Raw genomic sequence first — 26,951 nt, forward strand, 5'->3', positions numbered from 1 at the left:
CGATGTCGGTCTTCATGCTTCAACGATGGTACCTCTTCGCCGGACTAAGTTCCGGTTTTTCGACATCTTTACCTGCGACTTCCAACCTCACCAAAAGAATGGTTCTTCATATTGGGCAGTACTACTTGCAAAATTTCACTTTAACAAGGATCAGTTTGCTGACTTAATGGTTATTAACGAGATTACAAGGACCGGTTCCCAGGTTATACCGTTTATCCTGTCTTCTTCGATAACATATGTACTTTCTCTTTCTCAAATTTCCAGTTTTGGTAGTTTGATACTGAGATAATCTTTGCAGCTAGTACTCAAGCCTACTCTGTTTCTGGTATTGGGAGAGGCAATAGGGCTCTTCCTTAACTGTGCCCATGTCAGAACCCCGAGAGCTCCCTGACTCTTCTCCTTTGTCGTATTAAAAAATGCATCATGCTCAGATACAAACTAGACGAAGCTTCAAGCTTGCCCTTTATCGGCTTTATCCATGCTAAATGCAGATGCTTCTTTACAGCATGGTCTCAGTCTCGTTTGTCTTCTCGCATCCATGCGTGAGCTACTTGATTCATCTGTTGCGGCTCTTTTAATACTCCTTAAGCAGTATGTTGACTCCGATTTGTTATTTTCAGATGCCGAGCACTCTTTCTAGGCAAATTGGCCCCTGGAAAACTGAAAGCAAATTATGCTTCTCGAACAAGCCGGAATCTGTTATACTTGCCTCTCGAGAGTATAGAGAGTGCGAGACTACTTGTTACAGTACATCTGAGGAACTGATTTCCGATGCTTTCAGTTTTCCAGGCAAGGCGCAAGGGTGCATTCGGGCATAACTTTGTTTGCAAACTTTATTTCTCCTTTGGTTCTCTCTCCTTTGATAGGTAATAACTAATCATAGGAGAATGAACTCAAAACCTTTCATTTCCCTCCATTGTTCGTTCACTGAACTGTCTAATCTATCGTGCCCTGGCACCTCTGTTCTTGTCGGAAAGTGCGCGCTTTGATTTTCCCGGTTTCAGTATTATGTGCGTTGGCTTTGCTTCAGTAAGTGCATTGAGTCACGGTACGAGTTTTGGGGTAGTCTGTTATATACCAAGCTTCAAAGTCCTCAAAAACATAAAATTTGCATAGTCACATGAGTATATCCGAGAGCTCGAAATATATTAGCTCCCGGTGTAGCAAACTGAGTTCGGCCTCGATCCTTATTTGGGTTGCACTTCCTCAAGAACAGTCTAACGTTCATGCTGGCATTGATTTTGGATTTATATCGGCTTTGCTCTGTTTTTGATCTGACATGAGATTTGAATTTGATTTGTAGATGAGAGCGTTTCTCCTGAGTGGCTCCTCCTATGTCGGGGAGTGAAGCTGGAGACTGCCATTCTAACGCCTAGAACTTTCAATTGAGTGTATGTAAAGTTTCTATTCCAGTAAGTCGAGAAGAAGACAATCATGGGAGTGCGAGATAATAGTCACTTTAGCAATATATAACAAAACCTTAGTGGTTTGTTCTTGATACTTTTTTCACCTAAGAAAGCACCCAAATGCTAATATCATAGTATAATGTACATGGAGAGACGCGTATTTTTTCATTGAACGGGAGAACGGCACATTTGAAGCAAATAGAACAGGAAAAGTTACCAAGCAGCGTTCAGTCAACGTGTGCGTGAATTTACAAGGAGGGTAAATGCTCCGTTTCCACTTGTGGTCGTGCAAAGTGACTCGATCTCATGTCAGAGATACCCACGAGCTCGTAAACTATTTATTCCTGGGTCAACTTTGCTATATGGTTCAAGATTTCCATGATTTCCGAGAATTCAGGTCTCATTGAAGGATCCAGTTGCCAGCATATGTTGAGCAGTTGTTCTAGTGCAGGATGAGTGTAGCTTGTAATCTTTGGCCTTAGTCCCTGAAAATACAATCTTGCCATGATACACTTCTTCAATTTAACTGATAAAATAGAAGCAAAAGATTGAACGTTCGAGATAAACAGTTGAAGTTGAATACCTTTTGGACAACACCAATTGCCGCTTGTAATGGGGTTAGCTCTTCATAAGGAAGCTGTTAAGATGATTTGAAGAGAAGGAATTAATAATTAAAAGTTCCAAAAGAAGTTAAAAGTTCATGATTCGAAGAGCTAGTCCACAGGTTTATCACCTTTCCCGTGAGCAATTCCCACAGAACAATCCCGAAACTGAAGACATCAGCCTTATGATTATAAGGCTTGTGTCCGATCACCTTCCGGGGATAAAATCAAGCGTCAAGAGAAAGAATGTCAGGAAGGAAAATAAAGAACGGAGAAGAGACTTCATGACAGAACAACAGGTCAATGAAATACCAGCAAAGACTTATGCCAATATAATCTTGTAGCAGCTGCTCAAATCTTTAATATTAAAACTTATCCCGACCTTGCACTGCAGAATAAAAGCAAAGGGAAAGGAAGAAAGGGACTAAGGAGGACTTTGAGCTTGTAGAAGTCGAAAAAGGCCACGACGGTGCCGTAACAAGTACTCTATGTCAAAGCAACTCCCAACAATTCGAAATCATTATTGATGAATGAGAAAAGATTCGTAACTAATATACCATAAAAAACTGGAATTTCCCTGCATAGGAAGTTACCATCTGTAGGCGGTTGGGATTGTATCTCAGTGAAAGAACAAAAAAACTCAACAAAATCTTAACGTTGTTGTGGGGTAGTTCAGTCATTCAAATAATCAAACAAGTTCATACAATGCCTACCTCAGGAGCCATCCACCGATATGTTCCAGTCTCAGCAGTCATAACACCACTCTGACATTGGATTTTGGCAACACCAAAATCAGCAATCTTGACTACCTGAAGAAATAATCGACATGAACACATGTCATGACCTGGAGTCCTCTTCTGGTGGAAAAAAAATGTGGGGTTTTTATAAAGAGCATCGAGTCAGAATATAACATAACCAAGGGAAGGATAATTCTGAAACTGACTTGGGAATTTTCTTTGCCATTCTGCCTCATACTAAAAGCTACCCAGCTTCTTAAGTAGTCCCTGACCTTGACCAGTTGGTTCGGATGTGTGTACATGGGACTCATGGTCCTTCGGGAAACAACTTATCGGTGGGGTTTGACCTCTCAAAGATCTTAACACGGGAATCATACCCAAATCTTAAGCTTTGCAATCATTGCATAATGAGAAACGAGAGGAGATGACAAAATCCACAGGAGTGCATGAGCTAGAGTTTCTTACATTATTTTCATCCATTAAAAGATTTGCAGCTTTGAGGTCCCTGTGGATGATGTCATTCTGGTGCAAGTAATGCATCCCCTTGGAGACATCAATCGCAAATCTGAGTACAGTCGAGAGATGTAGAACATCCTTTTGCTTACGGAGAAAGTCAAAGACGCTACCTCCAGGCATGTATTCTGGTGAGCAAGAGAGTCAAATATATCTTCAAACTGTCCAAACTATATGTTCTGGAAATGAAGATACCCTACAAAGGCATATAGAAACTACCTGTCACAATGCAAAGTCTTGGAGGCCTCATAGATGCACCAATGAACTTGACAATATTCCTATGCTGAATTTTCCTGCAAACGAAAGCTAAGAATGGAATGAAAAGCAAAGGAGCTGATTTAATCATTGCAATAGATTCTTATAAGTTGTTCATCTCGGTTGTAATGGACCATCAGTAAAGCCGATTGCCAGCGCCTGAAAATGTCAAGCAAATCGAACTGCAAGCCCTGATTGCTGAGGGAAAAAATAAGGAAAGGATGCAAACCTCAAAATAAAGACTTCCTGAGTAAATTCTTGCTGCAGAGCTTTGTTTATATGTTCAGACCTAAAAACTTTAATGGCCACATCCTGACTAAGGTACGTACCTTTATACCTGTACAAGAAATAACAATCAATAACCTCTATATAATAGAGTAAATTAATGCTTAGGGGTGGCGAGGAAGAACTCACAAGTCACCATAAGATCCAGAAGCCAGTTTCTTTTCAAATCTCAACAGATTTGCATCAATCTCCCAGAAATCAACATCCACATGTTTAAGCATGTGCATTAGACCATTTTGCTCTTGCCTGTTGGCATCAGCGACATGCTTTTCCGGCGAAAGTGACCTCTGCATTTAGACACCTTGGAAACTGAAAAACGAATTCTAAAAGCTTCCTTCTGGCAAAAGAATGACAAAAAAAGAGCAGGCGGAAAAGTACCCATTTTTAAATGATTAATTACTCAAGATTTTGAATTATTTGGAAAAAGAGAGGGGGGGTGGGGGTGGGTTCCAATTTGAATCTTTTTATCCGTGACCAAAATCCAAGAATAAAATGCCAAGGTTATCACAAAGTAACCAGCTCTATTGATGCTATATAGAAGCAAAGAGTTGATTGTGTGCGTCGATATTGCAATTTGGCATCTTCATCGGAGAACAATGATAACATGCACTATAAGTTACTCACCAAGAGCACAAAAGCACACCGATAAGAATTGCATTAACAGGTATGCACAAATGAAGTAGCATGTGGAAAGCTACCTCACACTTTTGTATTTCCATGGCCAGATTAGTCTTGAGCTCCTCAGCCTCCTAGATGGTTCGAATAGGCAAGTAAATATGTACATACTTAATCAAATGAAGCTGACGGAGTAACATGGATTCAGAATTCCATATTCTTAAACCAAGTAAACAACTACTTATCCAGAAAAGGAAGGAAAAAAAAGGAAAAAATTAAACCTGTTCCTTTGAACAAGCAACGACAAATACGTCCAAGGAGTAGCCATCTTCAGTAGAAAAGGCATGAGCCTCGTGGATGTTCAATCCAAGTCCAGACATCAATGAAGTAAGCTGAAATTTAATTTAAACGGGCAAGGTTATAAACAACGAACATTGCATGGTCTTGAGTGTTATTTATGTCCTAATTCTAATCTATATTAATTAGAGATGAAAGATGAACAGGATACAGATGATATTCATCGTCACATGCCTAAAACAGTAAAGCATGCCAGTGTGCTTCACATTAAAAGAACTCTCACTCAGGAGATATCTTGAAGTCAGCTACCTGGCTGAGAAATTTGCGTTTGTCATTTGTGGAAATCGTGATTTCATAGATCGGCCTACAAAATTTACAGAAAAGTGCAATAAGAGCAGGAAAGGATGGAAGCATCTGAAAACCAACTTAAAACATTAATCATACCAAGTAACCGGTTCTTCTCCACCATGAAAGTCGGAATTAGTTTATTACAGGTAAAAAAGGACATATAGTATGGCATTATTAATTAGAGAATGACAAGATCGTTGCAAGATCTATGAAAGAGCAATGGAACTATAACAAAATACCCAGAATACAAGTAATCAGAGTCTGTAGAGCTATCTGAAATGTGTAAATTCGGGCCTTCCAGGGTGATTTCAAGATTGGATGGCGGCCGAAAATCAGGTGGTGGGTGAACACTGTGAGAGAGATATCGATAATACCAGAGTACAGCGCGGTAAGAAATCATGTAGGAGCTAAGATCAGAAAGTGGAACCTGAGCCTACTTCTTGGAGCAGTTCCCTGAGCATCCACTCTGCTTAAGGTGTTTGAATGAACTGAATTTCCGCAATTTTGATTAGAGGAAGAAGCCTGCACAAAAGGCATATATTACCAAGTACCAACAATAGATAAGCAAGCAACATCGATGCATAACTTGGGACAAGATCATCGAGCGATGTTGTTGACAAATCCAAGAAAACCATAACAAAGACCAACGTCACTAATAAGATTCTGAGGAAGTATAGCATCAGCTTATATGCACACGGAAATTCCAAGTCCAGGCTTCATTTCTGAAGGCACAGGCATACAACAGATGAAATTAACTACCAATAGAAGTGCTAATCAGGAACTCAGGTCATTGGGCTCAATACGATGCCCCTTTTCTTGGTAGAAAATTACTCACCCGGGAATTGATCCCGGGACAACCATGAGCCCTCACCCACAGAGCATGCTGCTAGTGACATGGAATAACCTCAACAGACCTGAAGTAAGCCGATCTCATTTTTTGAAGAATGACAGCATGTGGAAAAGGGATTGATAGAGGAGAAGAAACAGTGTCGCCACAGTTTCATGCATGTGTTGCAATCGCATCAATTAGAACTTACTCAGTAGCATTACAGACAAGCAACAAAGGTTCTATTAGAATATATTTCGGCATTTATTGCTGGCATTCTTTGTTTTCCATAGATAATATTCTTATCATGTGTATACACTATGTATCGAGACACCTCCATGTATCAATATACAAGATACTGACCCAAATTGGGTCAAGGCTTCCAATATTAAAAATAATTTGAAAACTAGAAGACCTTTTGACTACCTTTGCTCGACGAACTTCAATGGCAGGTCTTGTAGCAGGATCCTTAGCCATCTGAAGCAACCTTTTGTGCATCAAAACATCTTCCGCCTTCTCCACACTCATGTCCGAGGCATAGCTATGTATTCCAACAGGCAAAACAATTTAGAAGTGCCTCGACGACCATCCAAAGCCCAAGCCAAAATCCCAACATGCAATAATCACCTCGGCCATCGAATACAGTTCATTTGAATTAAGAGCCAGCACCGCACCAACGAATTAAAACCAAAACTCATTATTACAAGCAAGTTATCTCTTATCAACAAAATAGTTGCAGGGGAACTCTGTTTCCAGAACTCTCCAACTGTAGCAGATTAGATGTATGAACCATTAATAACGACAATTCGCAGCTTATTTTAAGGTGAAATGGATATGCAGAGTAACGAACGGTATTTGGAGCCAGATTTTCGTTCAGAATCCAGCGAAAATGCTGAGCTGCTGCTCGTCATCACTTGCAAACCTTTCATCCATCGATAATCTAGACACGTGATGAATATGATTTACTCGCTAGGCCTAACATGTATGGAATTGAAAATGAGAGAGAGAGAGAGAGAGAGAGAGACAGAGAGTAATGAATCAGAGTAAATGTTTAAACAACCATATCATAACTTCATCATATGCTTCATAACTTCCGGGTGCATTTGGAAAGGAAGATCACGCCAAGGCAAAAGGAAACAGGTAACTGAGGCCATGCTGCTCCGTCTTAGTTCTTAATTACCTGTGAGGGAGGCGACGGAAATGAGCCAAGAGTTCATCCTCGAAGCCGGGGCGCCACGCTTCCTCGACTCCGAGCTCTCTGAGCCGCCATAGTATGCTGCTGTAAACATCAAGCTTCTCTCGCGGTCTCCTACTGCTCTTGTTGCTCGACGAGTAGGACTCTGCGCCTGCTCTGCTGCTGCAGCTCTCCGTACAGTAGTACTCCATCACGCCATCAACCAACGGGCACGGTCGATACAGCTGAACATGAAATCGGAGCAAGCACACGATATTCCCTCCGGACCAGCACCGAACCTTCGTGCTGCTGTCTGGATTGGAAGCAGCGACCAGTCACGCGCAGCGCAGAGTGCTTCACGGGGAGCTGAGACTGAGTGGACGAGGAGGAGAAATAATTATAGGACTCATCGAGCTCTGTTGGCTTCCTCTGCAATGCATGACTGACTTTGGAGGGAGGGAGAAAAGAAACAACAGGCCCAAGTCAGAGTCAACAACAGTTTACTTAAATAAGGCATTGGAAAAAAAATATACGAAAAATATAAAGCTTTAATTAATAAATAAATTAAGTTAAATTAAATATCAATAAATCAAAAAGACGAAGCCCGTGGCGTGGGCTCCGAGACCAAAAAATACATATATACATATGTATACGTTATATTATATAAAAAGAAATGATTGTTTGTGTAATTCTTCTTTTGAAAAATAATGCTCTTATCAACATGCCATTTCGATTGATAAGGATCATAAAATTAAATATAAAATGATAAATTATATATAATAATTACGCACTAACCTTTTCTTTTCTTTTATGCACCGACTCTCACTCTCTTTTTTTACTCTTCAATTTCCCTTCCTTTTAATTCCAATATCTTCTTGGCAGGTAATTCTAATAAATTATTTTTTAATTACTTTTTATTTTTCAATTGTTTTATTACTATGTAACTAAATTTATAATTAGGAATGTTTGTTTCATACTAGTAATTAACATTTCCTTCTCTTTTTTTTATGGGGTAGTAATGAGGCGTTTGGTTTCAGAGTTAAAGTAACTTTGATTTTAATTGTGGAAAAGGACAAATGTTGTATAGTGTGTTGAGTTAAAATTAAAGTTGACTTGGAAAATGTGTAATTTTGTTGTGTATTGGGTTGAATTAAAGTTAAACTTAAAGTTTTTGTTATTTTAACCCTGAAAACAAATTGGCAGTGATTAACCCTTAACATTTTCTTTCCGTGTATATATATATATATATATATATAACTTTTGCTCATATCGAGCATATGTACTTTTTTTTCTGAATAAGTGTTGGGACTATTTCCCATTAATCAAAAAATAAGTACAGCAAGTACAATCCAATCCTTTGCACTCACTGTCTGAGCAGACAACCCAAGACCAAGAGTAGTAAATAATATTATTAAATAAGCTAAAAATAATAGTTTAAAAAGTATTTCTTTATCGAGGGAAGAAAGTTCGCTTCCGCCGGGAAGGAACAATTGCTATTCACACCAAAGTTCTCCGTTGATTCTGATTCCATGTCGGATTCTATCTTTTTCTTTCTTTTTCATTTTCTTTTCTTCTGTTGTATTATATTATTCATTTATTCACCCACTTATTTATGTATTTATTTATTTACCGTAACTTGTCGTTCCAAATTTCGTGAGCGGAAGGTTTTCATTAATGAAATGTTGAGATATGTTGTCCCACATCGAAAAATTAAGAAATAAACCACAAACTTATATGAGATTTAGGTTCAGTAACCTATCAGCTTAAACTTTTGGATTGCAGATGGGCTCAAATCCATGTAGGCTTAGTATGAATTTTACATGGTATCAGAGCAAGTTATGCTTCCGCGCGCTCATGTGGTCTCACACCATGCCAGATTCGATTTCGAGATAGCCAAGAGTGCGCCTCATGTTAATCAGGCCCAAGAGTGGTCCGGTCCAGTTCCGAGGTAGCTAGTGTGGAGGTCAAAGCTAGTTTGGTATTTGTCCCCCCTTACCCGAGCACGGAAGAGAATGCCTGGCTCGGGTCAGTTGTTAAGGGCGGGTGTTTAAGGCACGTGGCACGTGTTGGACCACACGTTACCACGTGAGGGAGCGTGTTGAGATATGTTGTCCCACATCGAAAAATTAAGAAAGAAATCACAAGCTTATATGAGACTTGGGTCCAGTAACCTATCAGCTTAAGCTTTTGGGTTGTAGATGGGCTCAAGTCCATGTAGACCTAGTATGAATTTTACATGAAACTTTGTCGGAATTCAACTACACCACATATTAGATGGTGAAATTTTTTATATATGGGAAGATATGGAATTCAAATTCTTCTTTTCCATCTCATTGTGGATGATACCAACATCAAGAGAGAGAGAGAGAGAGACGAAGAAATCAAGGATATCTTGAACGATAAAGAGCTTAAAGAGAAATCCTAACCAAAGTAAATATTTATCATGGCGTACAAGACTAGAGGAAGAATGCTAACAGAGATCATCATCGTGGAAGCAAATTAATTGGAGGACCGCAAACATGCGATGGTGGCAATGAAAATCAAATTAGAGAACTAACAAGTGGGTGCGGTTTAAATTAAATATATTGACATATTAAATGAGAAGAACGGACACGTAAGGAAGACACAACCATGTCCATGGTGGTTGAAACAAAGCTCGTTTGCTTTGCTTATATCACCACTCCCATTATATTAATATTTCTTAATCATGTAATAATTAAGCAACTTTAAGCAATGTTTAATGGCATATATAATAAGACCAAACCCCGGTTAATCCCTATATCCTCTTGCAAATGCCCCCAAACCTGAGTCTTCCTTTATTTATTTATTTATTTATTTTTATTTTTATGATGTATTAAGTCATGACTAACATAAGTGAAGATCCCAGAACACCATGCATTGATGGGTGGTGAGGTCCCCGTATTGACTATCATGAGGTCTTTTCTTGTGGTTGTTACATTCATAGGAACCTCCATAAATGCCGAGCAAGTCTATAAGAATCGAAGTCTAATGCATTATTAGGATTGGAACCGGTATGTCCCCCTTGTTTCTGAACTTCCGTATGCGTCTACATTAATATTTTACGTGCTGCAAGAGCACGAGTTGACGAACCATGGGTTATGGTCAGCTGACATCAGCCCAACACGCTACCTTTTGAACCATTGGGTCCAACCTGACGTCTCATCATCCACTTAATTATAAATAATCCAATAATCTAAAGGAAAATGATTGATTAATTAACATGATTAATTAAGTTGAGCATTAGTATATTCTGGTTAGGAATCTTTCGGCAAAAGAATCAGCTTATCCATTCGTCGTGAGATTCCTTAGCCCTATCATTCCGAACAAAAGTCCAACGTGGAGACATCCAATCCAATGTCGCATTTATGTGTGCCGCCTACCCTACTATTTAAAAAAAACAAATACGTTAATTATATATTATTCATCCACTTTAGATTAATTATAACCAATCAGATTACTTATAAGTGGAACCTGTGGACCAGTTGTGGAATTAGTTTCTCACTTTCAAGCACTCTATTCGAGTGTGACATAACCAAGTGCTTGAGTAATATCACCGATTATTTACTCCCTCCCATCATTGCATGTCGATTAAACCCACCTGACCACAGCCCCTCCAAACCTCCAAAACATGTTGGAGCTCGACATGTTCAATAGGTCGGAAAGAGTAACGTATCTTTTGTAGCGCTATGCCACTATTGGATGTTTGCATTGACGACTCTAATGAGTCTGATCCTAGACTAAGGACGAAGCAAAAACCATAATTTCAGTATCTCTCGGTGTTATTTTATAGAGCGAAGAGAACATTTCTAGTAAATATTTTGACATAAATGTATAGAGGGAATTCAAATCCGAGACCTTGGGCTTATCAAATCACATGAGAATAAACTTGTTAATCACTAGGCCATCATCTTTGGCGGTAGCTCCCGGACATGATGAATTATACTTGAGAGTTGATGTACGTCAGATTTGGTCAAGATCGATCTTTTTTTGCTCGAAATTTGGCCATGATCAAATCTGAACTGTTCTGGGACTAATAATGGGCTTCTGGTTATGGGCTAAATAACGGGCTTCAAGTTACTGTTATGCCCGAATTGTTATGGGCCTATTGCGGGTTATACGCCTAAAGATTCGGGTTATATTTCCGTATACTACACAAGTATATCTTAATGACGGGAAGAATAAGAGATTAATGTTGCCCTTCTTATATGGAAAGATCAATCCACATATATTATCGCACCATATTTTCATCATTTCTTCTTTGCCTTTTATTAATCTTAATGAATACATATTAATGAATAAATTTTACGCACCGACTGAATAAATTTTGTCTTATAACTTCTTATGTTTTCTTAATGGCGTCCATCCCTCAATGTAATATTATATAGCATTGAGTGCACGCAGGTGACAAAGTTATCAAGAACGAATTTCATATCTGATACTAAATTAACCGAACAATTGAGATTTCATCGCATAATATATCGAATAACTGACTACTAATCTATGGTCCTGAAACCCTGCAGACAGGATTGACGGTTTTCTTGACTTACAGAAATACAAGCACTATGCACATATGAAGGTGATACTGATCCCCTAAAAGGCCAATACTAAAGAATACACTTGTAGCTATATTCGCTTTCTCATCCCCGAGACACGATATGGAACCATTACTATCAAACCGGCCATACTCGAACTGGCTTATCATACGTTCGTATATCCACCTTTACATTTCTTGTATATAGGAGACCGAATCACAAGAGAGTGCTTCATACAGGCCTAGGCCAAAGCAAAAATTTTCAAAATTTTGAACTAGGCATTCAAATGGCAGTCTCCGACTCGACTACCCGAAATAGGGTTTTAGGAGGAGCCACTCTTATCATGAGTCTCTGGATAAACGGTATCTTCTACAAAGCAAATAGGATCTCGTGTCAGATCAAAACAGAGGAAAGACAATGTATACTAAATCAATGCTAGCATGAATGTTAAGAAATGTTATGCAGCAAGGGCAACCTGAATATGAACTGAGGCTAAATCCGATTTGCAACAGTAGCAAAGCAAATCCATGCGGCCAAGGAAGTTTCACATTTTAAGGACTTGGAAACATGGTTTAATAACAGAAATCCCAAAAGTCGGGCCAGGGTTCAATGTACTTACTGAAGCAAAGCCGACGCACATTATAGTGAAACCGGGAAAATCAAATGGCGCACTTTTTGAGAGGAAGCATAGCTGCCAGGACATGATGGACTAGTTGGTTCAGTGAACTAGTAATGGAGGGAGATAAAAGTGTTCAAGTTTATTCTCCAGGCTGTTGTTAGTTATTACCTGTCAAAGGAGAGAGAACCAAGGGAGAATTGAAGTTCCCAAATGAACTTATGCCCGAAATGCACCCTTGAGCCTTGCCCTGCAAAACATAATCATCAAGAACCAGTTCTTCAGATGTACTGCAAGAGTAATCTGGAATTGTCTATATTCTTGAGAGATAAGTATAACAGGTTCTGGCTTGTTCAAGAGGCATATTTTCTGCTTTTCTTTGTTAATTTTGTTCATCCTGTATATTGAGCTTAATGCCCGATATTTTTTCCGTCAGAAGTAGATTTTACCCGCTCGGAGGAGCCAACTTGCTTAGAAACAATGCTGCGCATCTGACAATAACGAATTCGAGCCAATATAGTACTTCATGAGCCTTAGAACAGCAGCAACATATGAATCAAGAAACTCACACATGGATGCGAGAAGACCAGCAAGTTGGAGAACATGGCTGCAAGGTATGGAACCAATAGAACCGCAAAAACATTAGTTTATCTCAGGTGCGAAATTGCATTATGAGCAGAAAATGAACGTATTCACAAGTGAAGCTGCTGAGTTTACCCAAGAGGCCCAAGCAATGCTGTAAAGGAACATCAGCATTTGACATGGATCAAAACCGATGAAGGGTCAGGTAGTTTGCATATAGACGAGATTCATACCTTGCTACAGAAAGGAAGAGTTTGGGAGATCTCGAGGTTCTTACTGGGGACAGTTAAAGAAGAGCCTATCAAGAGAAGTCTTGCCTCTCCCAATACCTGAAACAGAGTAGGCATAAGTACTATTCGGTATCAAACAACCAAAACCGGAAATTCAATAAAATAAATAAATAAATAAATAAAGTATTCATATTACCAAAGAGACAGGGAAATTGAAATAACCTGAGAAACAGTCCCTGCGATACCTCAAGCAGCAAACTGATCCTTGTTAAGTGTAATTTGGCCTTCAAGTAGTACTGCCAAAGAAAAAGAACAATAGTTTGTTTTATTTGGGCTCAGAAGTCGCAGACAAAGATGTCGAAAAAGTGAAATATAGTCCCAAAGCGGTACCATCATTGAAGCATGAAGACAAACATCGGCAAAATTCCCGAAGAATGCAACAAATGCTGCTTGCAAAAATGCTATGATGCAAAATGATCAGAGCATACAGGATATATTAACAAATATATGGAACACACCGAAACCAGTATCTAACTAATTTACCACATGATTTAACTTTTTAAATGAGTCCGTATTACCGAGCTTTCTCCCCTCATTTGTCAAGTTTAGTTCGATTTCAACCCAATTGACTCACCTGCTCTCCACCAAAGCGAACATGTGCTCTACGGATGGCACGTCTTAAAGGTCTTTGAGTTCTTGGTGGAATCTCCATCACCTGATTTCCTAGCACTAGGGATGATCGGAGCGGAAAGCCCGTCATCTACTGCCAAATAAGACTCTCATGTATAGCATTGCAACCACCGCCACCGTGGTTAAAACCTGGCAATCACTCAGGTCACCTACTCAGTCTCGAACTCATTTCATAACAATCGCTGAATTATGCTTGAGTGGGAGAGAGATAGAACCTAGAAAGTTAATGGAGTGAAGAGGAAGCGAGTAGAGAGATTCCCGCAAACGGAGGCAGTGGATGCAACTCCTGAGAGGATTCCGAACGCTAGAGCCCTCGTCCATTTCGGGATATTGTCCGCCTGCTCATCGAAATCAAGAGCACCATATCAAGTCAACTTCGCCCAAGGTCTTCTCGACAAATTTATCCCAAATAGAATTAATTTATGCTCGTATCTTTGTTGTAATATTGTTGCTCAATGATCAAAACTATGGAGTACATTTGAAGGTTGATGCTTGATGGCGTGGAGGGAAAGTGAACGACCGTTAAGTTGGCGGGAAAGTAAAACGACCGTCAGTTAAGACCAGAAATGGGCCTAATGATGGGCTTTGACATCTGATGGGCCGATTGAGATTATAGCCCATGAAGCTTATCGTTGATGCTTTTATCAACGTTGGTTGGTTTTATGTGAGTTGAAGCTTGTTATCATTATGTAAGACAGCGGGTGCGAATCGAACCTAGATTACTCAGACCACTTCCGAATATCCTGTGGTATCCACCGGGGAAAAAAAATATTTATATACTCACATTTAATGAAAATGTAAAATTAAAGAAGGTTTTAATTTATTTTTAAAAAGAAAAAGAAAAAACCTATCCCATTCTTTTTATAATTGTGGCAAATAACCAAAAAAAAAAGAAAAAAACATGGTAGTGACACATGGCATCTATGTACAATACTATTAGTTTATTAAGATGATATATGATCTATCTTGTAACCTTTTCTCTGCTTTGTTTGCCTCAATTGTGCCGCTGCATGTACATTATATGTATGAATTTAGCTTCCAGGAGAGAAAATTATCGAGAACAAATTTCATATCTTATAATACACTACAACCGAATAATTGCGGTTTTGATTACATAAATATATCGAAAAACTGACTACTACTCTACGATCTTGTAACCCAGACACGATTGTCGTCTTCTCGACTTACAGGTATACAAGCACGATACAAATGTGAAGGTGATACTGATCCCCTGAAAAGCCTATCATATCGCATGCCTTACGCCTTACAGAATACATTGCAGCTTTGAGCTTTCTAGTCCCCCAAGACGCGATATGGAACCATAACTATCAGATAGCTGTATTGAACTGGTGGCTGATTTATATCCTTATCCCTACGTTTTCATTTCTTGTATATGGGAGACCAAATCACAAGGGAGTGCTTCATACAGGCCAAGGCCAAAGCAAAAAATCTTCAAGATTTTGAACTTGGAAGTGATTTCACCTGCTGGCAACCCGTAACCGAGGATTCTAGGCATTTGAATGGCAGTCTCCGACTCTACCACCCGAAATAGGAGGAGCCACTCTTATCATCAGGCTCTGAACAAATGCTATCATCTAGAAAGCAAATGCAATCTCATGTCAGATCAAAACAGAGCAATGCCGATGTTTAATAAATCAAATAATCAATTCGAGCATGAATGTTGAGAAATGTTATACCGAAAAGACGACCCGAATATGTTAAACAGTAGAGAAGCAAATTCATGCAACTAAGGAATTTCATGTTCTAAGGACTTCGAAGCATGGTGTAAAACCCAAAAGTATGCCATGGTTCAATGTACTTACTGAAGCAAAGCTGACGCACATTATACTGAAACCGGGAAAATCAAATGGTGCACTTTCCGATAGGAACAGAGCTGCCAGGGCATGATAGATTAGTCAGTTCAGTGACCGGGTAATAGAGGGAGATGAAAGTGTTCAAGTGTATTCTCCGGAATTATTAGTTTTTACCTGTCAAAGGAGAGAAAATCAAGGGAGAAATGAAGTTCGCAAATGAACTTATGCCCGAAATGCACCCTTGAGCCTTGCCCTGTAAAACCGAAATCATTGAGAACCAGTTCTTCAGATGTACTGCGCCGAGATAAGTATAACAGGTTCTGGCTTGTTCAAGAAGCATATTTTGTGCTGTTCTTTGTAATTTTTTTTTTCGTTTGTATTTTTAGCTTAATGCCCGATATTTCATTCGACCGAGGTAGATTTTACCTGCTCGCAGGAGCCAACTTGCTTAGAAACAATGCTGCGCATCTGAAAATAACGAATTCGAGTCAACATAGTACTTCATGAGCATTAGAACAGCAGCAACCTATGAATGAAGATACTCACACATGGATGCGAGAAGACATACAAGATGGAGAACATGGCTGCAAGGTATGGAACCTGTCGAGCCACAAAGAAGTTAGCTTATCAGGTGTGAAATTGCATTGTGAGCGGCAAAATGAATGTATTCACAAGAGAAGCTGCTGAAGATACCCAAGAGGTCCAAGCGATGCTGTAAAGGAACATCTGTATTTAACACGGATCAAAACGATGAAGGGTAATCTTCAGTTAGTTTGCATAGACGAGATGCATTTCTTGTTACGGGAAAGGAAGATGTTAAGAATAGAAAAGTCAAAGGGAAAAGAAGAATCCCACGCCGGCAGCCAAGAAGGAAAATATAATATTTATACGGGATTGGATCTCACAACTTGATACCTCGAGCTTTTGAGTTGAAGTTGAGCCCAAAAGCCCATGTAAACCCGGTGAAATTTAAGAGAAGAGTAGAGATCTCGAGGTTCTTACATGGGCACAATTAAAAAAGAGCCCTATCGAGAGAAGTCTGGCCTCGCCCAATACTGGAACCAGAGTAGGCATGAGTACTAGCTGCAAAGATTATCTTGGTATCAAACAACCAAACCGAAAATTTACACACATGTTGTGAAGAGACAAGAAAATTGATATTACCTGAGAAATGGTCCCTGCGATCCCGGAAATCACCATCAAGTCAGCAAACTGATCTTTGTTGAAGTGAAATTTGGCCTTCAAGTAGTACTGTCAAATTGAAAGAACCATTATGTTAGTGGGGCACTTGAGCTCAAAGTCGCAAACAAAGATGCCGAAAAACTTAAACATAGTCACGAAGAGATACCATCATTGAAGCATGAAGACCAACATTGGCGAGACTCTCGAAGAACGCAACCAATGCTGCTTGCAAAAATGTCAAGCTGCAAATCAAGAGCATGACATACGATATATTAACAAATATATACAGATAACTTTTAAATGAGTCGTGATCCCAAGTTTTCTCCCCTCATCTGTCAAAGTAAGTTCGATTTCCAGCCGACTCACCTGCTCTTCACCAGAGCGACCATGTCCTCCAAGGATGGCACCGTCTTAAAAATCTGTGAGCTCCTAGTTGAATCGCCATCACCTAATTTCCCAACATTGGCAACAATCGGAGCAGAAAGCTCGTTATCTACAGCCGAATCTGGAAGGAAGACTCTCATGTACAGGAGCGCTGCCACAGCCACAGTGGCTGAAACCTGACAATCGTATAGGCCACCTACTCAGTCTCGAACTCATTTCATAACAACAGCTGAATTGTGCTTGGGAGGGAGAGAGATTGAACCTGGAAGGTCAATGGAGTGGAGAGGAAGCGAGTAGAGAGATTCCCGCAGACGAAGGCAGCAGATGCAACTCCTGAGAGTATCCCGAACGCTGGAGCCCTTCTTCGCTCAGGAATATTGTCCGCCTGCTCATTGAAATCGAAAGCACCATAGTAAATCAAACATCGTCCAAATTCTTCCCGGAAAGTTTATTAATTGATGCCCATTCCTTTGTTCTAATATAGAATGCAACTCAATGATCAAACTATGGAGTTCATTGGACGGTTGATGGCGTGGAGGGAAAGTTTGAAACGGTCGTTAAGTTGGCGGGAAAGTGAAACGGCCGTCAGTCCAGAACAGAAATGGGCCTGATAATGGACTTTGACATCTGGATGGGCCGATCGGAGATTCTGGCCCATGAAGCTTAATGATCATTCGTAAACAGCAAAGAATCAACTAATTCTCTTTATTTTCTGGAGATCCAGGGAAAAAAAAAAGTTTCTTCATTTTCTCAGCCAAAAGGAAAGAATAATTTGCTTTATAATTTTTTTAAAATTTTCTTGGTACATATATACCCGAAGTCGCTTCACTGTGAATATATTTATCGGTCTTTGGCTAGTCAGGACAACCGATAAGAGAGTAAGAGAGGAAAACGAGACGACTCACCACATAGGCGAGGGCAAGGCAGTGAACGCTTCCTTCACAAACCATGGCAGTGAGGGTTCGAAGGCCATAGTAAAGGTAGAAGAAGTTCCTTGACCTGCTATATGCCAGAATGGCTATAACCAAGAGAACGTTACTATATAATGAAGCATTATGAATTGAAACGCATTATTAATTAATCGATCGTATTGACAATATAAAGTTAAATTTGGTTGAAATAGATACATCTACGTATATATATACCTAAGGGAATGATGGTGAAGATCAACGGGACTGTGAGCAAAGCTTTCCTCCCATACTTATCGGACAAATTTCCTATCAATGGCATCGCCACTAGGGATCCCATCCCGACCACCTGCACACGCCCAAACAATACGTCCGTGTCAACTCAATCTAACACATAAACATGGACTTCATATTAGATTCGGTCCAATTTTATCGGCTGTTATTATCGTGGAAGGCGCGGTAGGAACCTTAGCTACACAACTAATCATTAAACATGTCAAAATTTACTGTCGTTTAAATTTCAACATTGTATCAGTATCCACAGGATCTGTTATGCTAGATTTGGTTGGAGTGAATGCCCACGAAATCAATAATGTCGGTAAAGTTCTCTACATTATGAGTTCGTAACAAATATTTTAACTAATGACCATATGTTAAGTTTTATTTATCGTACTCCAACTTGTACTGCATATATATATATATATATAGATCTCATTTTCCCATTTTTTTTCTAGCTGAGTTTAATGTGTCGATTGTTTTCATAATTAGCAATCGAGAAACAGATGTATGATGGTGGTTTTTTTATTATTAAATATTGTTGAAAGAAGAATGGATTTTTTTTTTATAAAATTCCTGGAGATACAAGCACGTTGCCAAAAAGTTTTATTTTATTTGTTTTATATTTAATAATGGTGAAGCAAACAGAAATGTCAAAATTCGAGTGGTGGTTTAAAAAAGACTCAAGAGTTGGATTGGATACATTTATGAATTTATATATTTTCATTTCGGAAGCATATAGTCAAGGAAATTTCATAATTAAAGTACTCTACAACACAAAAGACAAAGAGTTGTCGCTATTGATTTCCTCAACATGGCCAAAACTATCTAATGACTCATAATTATATATGGAAATTAATGTTGATAAATGATGAATAAGTCGGACCAAATTTTGGCATGTTAATCATTTATGCTTTTGTCCTCTTTGCAATAATCATATGCTTAAGTTAAACAAAGGTTATTGTTGACGAAAAAGAATATTCGGTCCAGATTTCTTTTTTAGTTATAATTAATAAATCGAGAGTGAACAAATGGTTTTCTTTTTCAAGTGAAATTAAGACAAAAAATCATCGTGATGACCCGCTTAGATTTTTATATTTCTTTGCTGAATAAGATTAAGAGGCTAAGTATACTATCGAATTGGCGAACGGTTATCATATCGTACAGTGGTAATACATGGACAAATAAGTAAGATATGATCTCAATATATAGAGAAAACTGTATTTTTTGTGGTTTATAAGTTAGATAGACTATATCACAAATTCAAGAAAAGTATTGATCGCACTAAAATCTGTATTGGATCTATTTTGTGCCATTATATATAAATTAGTTTGTAAAGAACATGATTGGAAAAAAAATATATTTCTTTTATTATTGGATGAATTAAAGAATGTAGGGAATAGGCTGAGTTCAAAGACTCTTTTGAAAGATAAAGAAAAAGAACGTTATTTAGATGTGTTTTCGATAGTAAAATTGTACCGTTTATGACCAATAAGCTGGTTGTAATAATAGGTTTAAGGGGGAAAAAAGAAAATAAGAAAAAACGAATCGCACCCAAAATTGTACCAACTATTTCTGTCTTTTTATCTAGAAGTAATATAGGTAAGTTTCCTTCGGGGGAGTTGAAGATGTAGGGAAAATTCCCACAAAAAGACGTGCAAGGTCCAACAGACCCGACAATTTTTCCCCTGTTATCCCTCCACGTCCAAGCGAAGTTTCGTTTTTTGACCCATACACAGGAAGGATCAAAATGGAATTTACCACTCACCTAATCAAAATGCATGAGAAAGGAGGATGAGATATTGGTGTAGTGGTTTAAGACAGTGACTTGGAACTAAGATATCGAAGATTATCATCAGTGAAACTTATATTATTGTACTAGATCAATGGGTCTCCCTTATGACCGAAAAAAAAATGCATGTTAAGAAATAGGAGAAAGAGCATTTGCCCCGTAAAAAAAGATAAAAAAGTAAAAGGAAATATAAGAAAGAACAAAATGCTCATGAGATGAGAGAATGAAATTAAATAGAATTTGTCCCTGGAAGAGTAAGTGAGAGCTAAAGATTAGTCCAACCGCATCTATAACACGGCCCGACATACCAATATCAATCTGACTGAGAAAACAATGTAGGCCTTTTAGTTAGTTATTATAGTTCATCGTGCCCATGATCCTACAGGAAATTTTGTTTACGATGGTCACAGACATCGGAAGCCACATAAAAGAAGCGACCACGAGGAATGTATATACATAGCTTTACTCGGCATAATGATAAGGTACCATATCAAGGATCATCTTGAGCTATTCTTGCACTTGAAGTCTCGAAAAAATATGCCGAGAACCATGTGGTTAATTAGGGGAGCATATGCTGAGGCGCTTCTTCAATGATATACATAGAAGGAAATCAACTAGGATTTAGCTCCTTCGCAGTTTTTCCGGTGTAGCTGTCTCGTGAAATTAACATCAAACAGATAAATTATGAGTACTTGAGGAGTGAACGTCGTACCGCTTGTTGTAAGCCGGTGAGGTAAATGGCCAAGGAGCACTCGTCCCTCCCGGGGCAGAGGGCCGACATTGTGACGTCCGTGATGGCAGGGATCACCATGAAGGTCGAGAAGTTGTGCAGGAATATCGTCATCAGCAGATGGCTTATCGTTCCCAACCCGATCTTCTCCTCCATCGATATCCCTCCGACGATTTGATTCTGGACAACTGATGAGAAGGGAGTGAGCTTTAAGAATGGAGAAAGAACCAAACAACAAATTTATATGGAGGAGAAGGCGAAGACAGACGGACAGAGAGAGAGAGAGAGAGAGAGAGAGAGAGAGAGAGTTAAGTGAGGCGTCTACTTTGCTTTCTCCGGTGTCCATTAGAATAGAAAGAGACAACGTTCTTTTGAATGTGACTCGCTTTCATTTTTCACTTTGTCTGTGGTACGTTAAATTAATGTGTCCAATTTGCAATTAATTGGGAGATGTTGGTCATTAAATTAGATGAGATCCCCCCTGCCAATGAGTTAGTTGTATGCTGCGGCTAATTCATCCGTACCACGGGCGAAAGAGAACGAACACAAATGTTTTTATGACCATCGATATGTACATTCATGTAAGTGGGCAGAATCCAGGTCAGGACGTGGGAGGTAACTAGGTTAAGAGAGGCCAATTGGGGAGGATAGCGCATGATACAAGTTAATCACGCAGATGAATTCGATAAAAGGCGTGACAAGACTAGAGAGGAAGGACGGACCAGCATGATATTTCATAAACTAACAGAAAGATTGTATTAAGCATGCACTCGGGCGTGTTGCATATCGTGACCGTGGATGAGCATGATGATATGTGTAACATTTTACATAATGGAATCAAACGTTCTGGATTCGCATTCGGTAAAGAAAGATGATAGAATGGCTAGCTAACACGCATACATGATGTATATGATAACAAAAGTAATTGTCCAATTAGTCAAACACAATAACCTGGAGTAGATAAAAGGGGGAAACGTGAAGATGCGTAGCTTGTAAGTTAGCCAAAAGCATAAATTAAAAGAACATATATCTCTTTCCATGTCCCTCCATCCAACCTTTAATGTCCATCCCTAATATATTAATCGCGTGCAGGTCTCAATTTTACACCTTCAGGCGTACAATCTTTGGTCTTTATAAATTATTTGCTATTTCAATTCGGCCTCTCAAGAAAGCAAAGTTTCATCACTACCCAAGTTCGAATCGAGTCGCTTTTGTAGAGTCGAATTTGATTTGGCTGTATCGGGGGTGAAGTGGGCCAAGGAAATCCGATTACATTGCATTCCATATTGAGCCCCGCCCATGACATTGCTTACAATTCATTCAAGCATTTAAGACGGTACTACAATATCCTCCAACAAGGAATCGGTGTTTAGATTAGCTCAAGCTCGATAATCGAACCTACAAAGCGACTAATGAAAACCAAGATCAAGACAGCAAGCTTCATTAATTTCCGTGCAACATTCATGCCGGAACCAGCAGTTCAAAACCTAGGACGAACCCGAAATATTACCACTGGGACATGATACACATTGCAGTTCCAAAATTCTAAACCAGCTCTTCAGTGAGACTAATTGTCACAAAGTGAATTTCAGGATCATGATCATTCCTTCAAAACTTCGATTGCTATTTTAATGTTCAAGGTACCGGAAATCTCCACCAGAGTTCAAAAAAGTAGATTGGGTTTACTCACCAACAAGGAGAGCCCCAACGAGAAGTTTCTGAGACCGAGAGGAAAGGATGCGATGATGGAATGATCTCAATTCCCCGTATCGATCCAATGGTGCATTAGGGTCGGGCTTTCTTCACGATCGCTCGGGTAGTGCTGAAGCCCCCACCGAGAAACTCCCGAGATGAATGAATGTGATAGAGATTAATCCCAATGTAGCCCAGACTATTTGTCACAACGGTCGAGTAACAAATCCCCGGTCGACCATCTTCTCCACCAACTCCTCATGCTTCTTCAGTTGGCCGGCCTTCCTCAGCTGTCCTAGAACCATCTCGTAAACGGGCAGACCGGGTTTCAAGCACTTCTCCTCGATCATCTCCAAGAACAACTTGTACGCATTGTTCCAGTGCCCCATTCCACAGTACATCGAGATCAGAATTCGGTAAGTGTTCACATTGGGCTCGACCCCCGTCTCGTCCATCTCTCTCTTTAGCTTGAGAACCATGTCCGTAGACTTTGACTCCACAAACATACTCATCAGTGTATTATAAGTCACTGTGTTGGGCAAGCACTTCAAGTCCTTCATCCTACCGAACAGCCAGTGGGCCCCATTCACGTCTCTCAGCTTCGCAATGCACCGGAATATCGGATTAAATGTATGTGCATTAGGGTGGCATCCCTTCCTGACCATCGAGTTAAGAACCTTGATCGCCTCCTCGTGCTTCTCATCCTTACAGTGAGTCTCAACGAGGAAATTGTAAGTGATCGTGTCGGCCTCACAGCCCAGCCTCTTCATCTGATTGTAGACCTGCAGGACCTTGTCGGTCCTCCCGGCTTTCACATGGACCCGCATAAGGTTGTTGAAGGTGACCGAATTGGGTGAACAACCCGCATCAATCATCTCCGCAAAGACATCATGGGCACGAGTAATTTGCCCGCACCGGCACAGGGCATCAATCACTATACTATAAGTGTGCACATTGGGCTTAATTCCGGCGTTCTTCATTTCCCAGAATAACCTCTCAGCTTCGGAAATGTTACCCGCCCGGCACCACCCGAATACTAAGCTAGTGTAGACAACAACATCAAGCTCGAACCTATCCTTTAAGCTATCGAAAAATGTCTGAGCTTCAACGGCCCTTCTCTTCCTACACAGCATACCGATCACGATGGAGAAGGCATACTTATCTGGGCTGCATCCATACTCCTCCATGCGGTTGAATGCATGGACAGCCTCCGCGGCCAATCCCGCCCTCACGTACCGCCGGATGAGGATCGAGAACGTCTTCACTGAAATCTCCACTCCCCGGGATTTCATCACATTGATCACGTGCCATGCGAGGTCAAATTGCCTGACTTTTCCGGCCAGGTCGACCATCTCGTTGTAGGGTTCCGGGGAGAGGGCCGCGCCAGGCTCGAGATGGTCTCCGGTGTCCGCGGTTGCCCAGTTGAAGAAGGCCAGGGCCTGGAGGACGGGGATCCCGTGGCGAGGGGCGGCACATCTCTCAATAACCTGGCGAAAAATGGCGGCGGAGAGAGGCTGGGCGGCGGCAGAGGCCACCTGGGCGAATTCAAGCGAGAGGGAGGTAATAGTGAAGTTGGAATGCGGCGGCGCGGGATTGGGGCTGGGGTTCTTGCGGTGGTGCTCCTTGATTAGGGCGTGGAGCTTCTCGGCGACAAGGGCTTCTCCGGGAGGAAGAGGGGCTGAACTCGGCGCAGCTTCCGCGGTGTCGTCCGTTGAGCTCAGGGCAGCTTCCGGGGTCTCGTCCTTTGAGCTCTCCGGGGCATCTTCGTGGAGCGGCAGAGCAGAGAAAAGGCGGGAACGTACGGCGAGTTTAAGGAGAGAAGAGAGAACCGGAGCCGACGGGAGCTTCGGCCGGAGCAGCGCCATCATCAACGGCAGACTGAACGTTCAGAATCGGGAAGCTCTCTCCAGATGAAGTCTAAGGTTACAGAAAGGTCAGTGGACTACATTGTGGGCCTAATGGGTCGGCCCAGTTAACCAAAATCAGCCCAAAACATTGGGCCGAATTATCTATGATTGGAAAGTTGAGGGAACATATCACATATGCTATGCAAAGTAGTAGTATGTGCACCGAAGGTTTTGGTCGGGTCACCGGTACGACTTATCATGCCCTTACATTTCTCTTTTATCGTCAGCATACTAACTCCTCGGGTCTCCCTGATGAAAGAATTGTATGTTGAGGGACGTAAAAGGATGATCGTATGAAGAGGATTGACGAGAACATTAACGAATAATGAATGCGATTCGTCATATAAAATGCACCGTATCATTCAAATTGCACGAACGTGTGCATTCTATATTTATTACTTTTAACCTTTCTACCGTAGTAGCATATATTGCATGGATCTATCTATCATATGGTCACCATGAACCTTGGTACTCGGAACCTAATAAAACTTCTTGTTGTAAATGGTTGATTGGATCATCACTCCAAGTCTAATCATATTAGCTCGCATTTTGCATATGAGTAGTTTAGAGTGTGTTTGGATTCGCAACAATTTTCAACTCAACTCAACTCAACTCCACTTATTTTCAATTCAACATCACAATCATTACTTTTTTTATTTTTTAAATATTTTTAACCATTAAATTCAATTTTTAATATTAAATTCTCTTAACTATTCATTACTTTTTCACAATTCAACAACACAAACATTACTTAATCATTATTTTTTCTTAATTATTTATTATTTTTTCACACTTTTTTTCATAATTCAACAATACAATCATTACAAACCAATTAAAATCAAAACTCAACTCAACTCAACTCTCAATCCAAACACACCCTAATCACTTACACCAATTGAGTGCAGATTACGAACGGATACCTATAAACTGTGATACCGTCGTATCCAAAAACTCATGGACCATCATGTCAATAAACAAAACACAACCTTCTTCACTTTTCCTTTTGATCCATCAACAAAGAGAACCTTGCCCAAGAAAGAGAAAGGGGCAAAGAAGGTGGTCTAAGGACAACCTTTTTACAGATGTGAAGAGAATCCCAACCTATTTGAGGAAGACTAAAGCCACTCCCACTTCATTCTAAAGCATAAAAAGGGACTGCGACATGACACCAATATGGTCCTAAGCAATGCACCTCATGGAATAGCTGGGGACCATGGAGTCCATGGACGCCGTGCCAAAGTGGATTCTCGGGTGATCGCTCTCCAACCCGTAGTCCATCATCGTGTTGCAATGCTCAAGCTCCTCATCGTGCTCGTTCACGAAGTCAGGCATCTCCCCCATCTCCTTCCTCCTCACGTGCTCCCACAAGAACTCTAGCCGGTTCACATACTTGAACTTCGAATACAGCCTGCCGAGTGGGTAGGAGTCCAATACCGACGACATTCAAGCCCAATCAGTTGCAGCATAATTAATCAAATGGATGTGATTCATCAAATGATACGTTTCAAGTATGAATCGAGGGATAGGCTAAGCTCATTCACATTGACTATTGCTTTAAAAGACCTGAACACATAGATTAGAAATTACCCTCCACTGAAGAGGAGACGGCCAAAGGTTGCGAGGAAGAGCCGAGCCTGGATACCGGGGTGCACGAAGTAGATCACCTCAAGGTTCTGCTTGACATCAATCGGAATCGCCTCATATACCGATCTGATGATGGAGATCCCGGGACAGTTCTCAGTCCTCTGCACGCCGGTGTGCACGTACACCACGGCGAAAGGCCTCTCCCCCAACTTCGGGTATATCCTCTCCTCCAAGTACATCTGCAACACTTGAGCGCTCACAAACCTAGCTGAAGGCCACAAAAATATGGAAAACTGTTCAGTTTCCCGTTTTCCTCATTATATAAAATACAAAAAACTGCTGGAACACATGGAAAACAGCAAAATGAAAACAGGGGACAGGAATTTCCGAATTCCTAGACAGCGAAATTCACGGCACCCGATGGCCCATTTGGTGTTTTCCGATGAACAGCAGGAGGAATTACTCACCGGGGAATAGTTTTCCGATCACGCGGAGGACCTTGCGGCCGTGTTTATCGTGACCCCGGATCTCGAACACCTCAAGCTTGTCGAGCAGGCGGAGTTGCTGAGACTCGGAGAGGGTAGTTGGGCAAGATGAAGCAGAATTATCCATGGCTTCCAACGGAGGAAGACGAAGAAGAAGAAGATAAGGTGAAAATTGTCAGCAAGAAAAGGTTCTGCTCTTTGCTCCGTTCTTTGTTTGGTCATTTGATGATTGTTTGAAGAGGGAACGGGGAACGGCAGAGTTTTGAACTGCCTGGAGGAGAGAGGATATGCTACAGTTTTCACGGTCTAACCGCCGCTGTCGAAGATTCAAGGCCGTCTGATCAGTAGGATCGACCATCCGACGGTTTAATCCATCCCGGGTGTCCCGGTGCACGTGGGGGCTCCGGTAGCAGTTTGGATTGGCTCGGACACATTTAATGAGATTTGACAAATTAATTGATTAGTTAT

At 40.5% G+C, this 26,951-nt stretch overlaps 4 protein-coding genes across 6 annotated transcripts; all 4 read right to left on the minus strand.

Annotated features, from left to right (window-relative positions):
* Positions 1-1,552: 1,552 nt before the first annotated feature.
* LOC116213111 (serine/threonine-protein kinase STY17-like) lies at positions 1,553-7,519 on the minus strand. 3 transcript variants are annotated; one of them, XM_031547925.1, is made up of 14 exons: positions 7,065-7,519; positions 6,311-6,425; positions 5,486-5,580; positions 5,020-5,074; positions 4,695-4,805; positions 4,497-4,547; positions 3,928-4,085; positions 3,743-3,850; positions 3,478-3,551; positions 3,211-3,386; positions 2,722-2,817; positions 2,140-2,220; positions 1,990-2,043; positions 1,553-1,891 (listed from the first exon to the last, which is right to left on the minus strand). In XM_031547925.1, exons 1-14 carry the CDS (start codon positions 7,268-7,270, stop codon positions 1,745-1,747), a joined length of 1,527 nt encoding a protein of 508 aa, XP_031403785.1. In that variant the 5' UTR covers positions 7,271-7,519; the 3' UTR covers positions 1,553-1,744. The 3 variants fall into 3 exon arrangements, 2 of the variants coding, with proteins under 2 accessions (XP_031403785.1, XP_031403786.1); XM_031547926.1 differs by having other exon boundaries at positions 1,553-1,904; XR_004158001.1 differs by lacking the exon at positions 1,553-1,891 and having other exon boundaries at positions 2,321-2,817.
* A 7,251-nt stretch (positions 7,520-14,770) lies between these two features.
* LOC116213842 (tetracycline resistance protein, class H) lies at positions 14,771-21,116 on the minus strand. Its single transcript, XM_031548933.1, has 14 exons — positions 20,798-21,116; positions 18,255-18,366; positions 18,015-18,127; positions 17,372-17,494; positions 17,092-17,285; positions 16,892-16,967; positions 16,708-16,794; positions 16,546-16,626; positions 16,237-16,269; positions 16,090-16,143; positions 15,970-16,011; positions 15,718-15,796; positions 15,553-15,623; positions 14,771-15,324 (listed from the first exon to the last, which is right to left on the minus strand). The coding sequence occupies exons 1-14, from the start codon at positions 20,969-20,971 to the stop codon at positions 15,238-15,240; spliced, it is 1,326 nt and encodes a 441-aa protein (XP_031404793.1). The 5' UTR covers positions 20,972-21,116; the 3' UTR covers positions 14,771-15,237.
* Positions 21,117-22,162: 1,046 nt separating this feature from the next.
* LOC116213843 (pentatricopeptide repeat-containing protein At1g20300, mitochondrial) lies at positions 22,163-24,421 on the minus strand. Its single transcript, XM_031548934.1, has one exon. The coding sequence runs from the start codon at positions 24,373-24,375 to the stop codon at positions 22,714-22,716; it is 1,662 nt and encodes a 553-aa protein (XP_031404794.1). The 5' UTR covers positions 24,376-24,421; the 3' UTR covers positions 22,163-22,713.
* An 828-nt stretch (positions 24,422-25,249) lies between these two features.
* Positions 25,250-26,888, minus strand: LOC116213844 (ganglioside-induced differentiation-associated-protein 2-like). Its single transcript, XM_031548935.1, has 3 exons — positions 26,466-26,888; positions 26,002-26,266; positions 25,250-25,822 (listed from the first exon to the last, which is right to left on the minus strand). Exons 1-3 carry the CDS (start codon positions 26,608-26,610, stop codon positions 25,594-25,596), a joined length of 639 nt encoding a protein of 212 aa, XP_031404795.1. The 5' UTR covers positions 26,611-26,888; the 3' UTR covers positions 25,250-25,593.
* Positions 26,889-26,951: the final 63 nt, after the last annotated feature.

The sequence above is a fragment of the Punica granatum genome, chromosome 7, assembly GCF_007655135.1.
Source record: "Punica granatum isolate Tunisia-2019 chromosome 7, ASM765513v2, whole genome shotgun sequence".
NCBI lineage: Eukaryota > Viridiplantae > Streptophyta > Magnoliopsida > Myrtales > Lythraceae > Punica > Punica granatum.

Excerpts from the sequence above, each read along its gene's own strand:
- LOC116213111 (XM_031547925.1), bottom strand. The coding sequence starts at position 7,270 with ATGGAGTACTACTGTACGGAGAGCTGCAGCAGCAGAGCAGGCGCAGAG. Across the intron at positions 3,387-3,477 it reads AAGACTTTGCATTGTGACAG|AATACATGCCTGGAGGTAGC; the intron begins GTAGTTTCTATA and ends CTTGCTCACCAG. Across the intron at positions 1,892-1,989 it reads CAATTGGTGTTGTCCAAAAG|GGACTAAGGCCAAAGATTAC; the intron begins GTATTCAACTTC and ends TTGTATTTTCAG.
- LOC116213843 (XM_031548934.1), bottom strand. The coding sequence starts at position 24,375 with ATGATGGCGCTGCTCCGGCCGAAGCTCCCGTCGGCTCCGGTTCTCTCT.
- LOC116213842 (XM_031548933.1), bottom strand. The coding sequence starts at position 20,971 with ATGGAGGAGAAGATCGGGTTGGGAACGATAAGCCATCTGCTGATGACG. Across the intron at positions 17,495-18,014 it reads GCCTTGCCCTCGCCTATGTG|GCGGACAATATTCCTGAGCG; the intron begins GTGAGTCGTCTC and ends TTCAATGAGCAG. Across the intron at positions 16,144-16,236 it reads GCATCGCTTGGACCTCTTGG|GTTCCATACCTTGCAGCCAT; the intron begins GTATCTTCAGCA and ends GTGGCTCGACAG.
- LOC116213844 (XM_031548935.1), bottom strand. The coding sequence starts at position 26,610 with ATGGATAATTCTGCTTCATCTTGCCCAACTACCCTCTCCGAGTCTCAG. Across the intron at positions 26,267-26,465 it reads GATCGGAAAACTATTCCCCG|CTAGGTTTGTGAGCGCTCAA; the intron begins GTGAGTAATTCC and ends TGTGGCCTTCAG. Across the intron at positions 25,823-26,001 it reads CGTCTCCTCTTCAGTGGAGG|GCTGTATTCGAAGTTCAAGT; the intron begins GTAATTTCTAAT and ends CCCACTCGGCAG.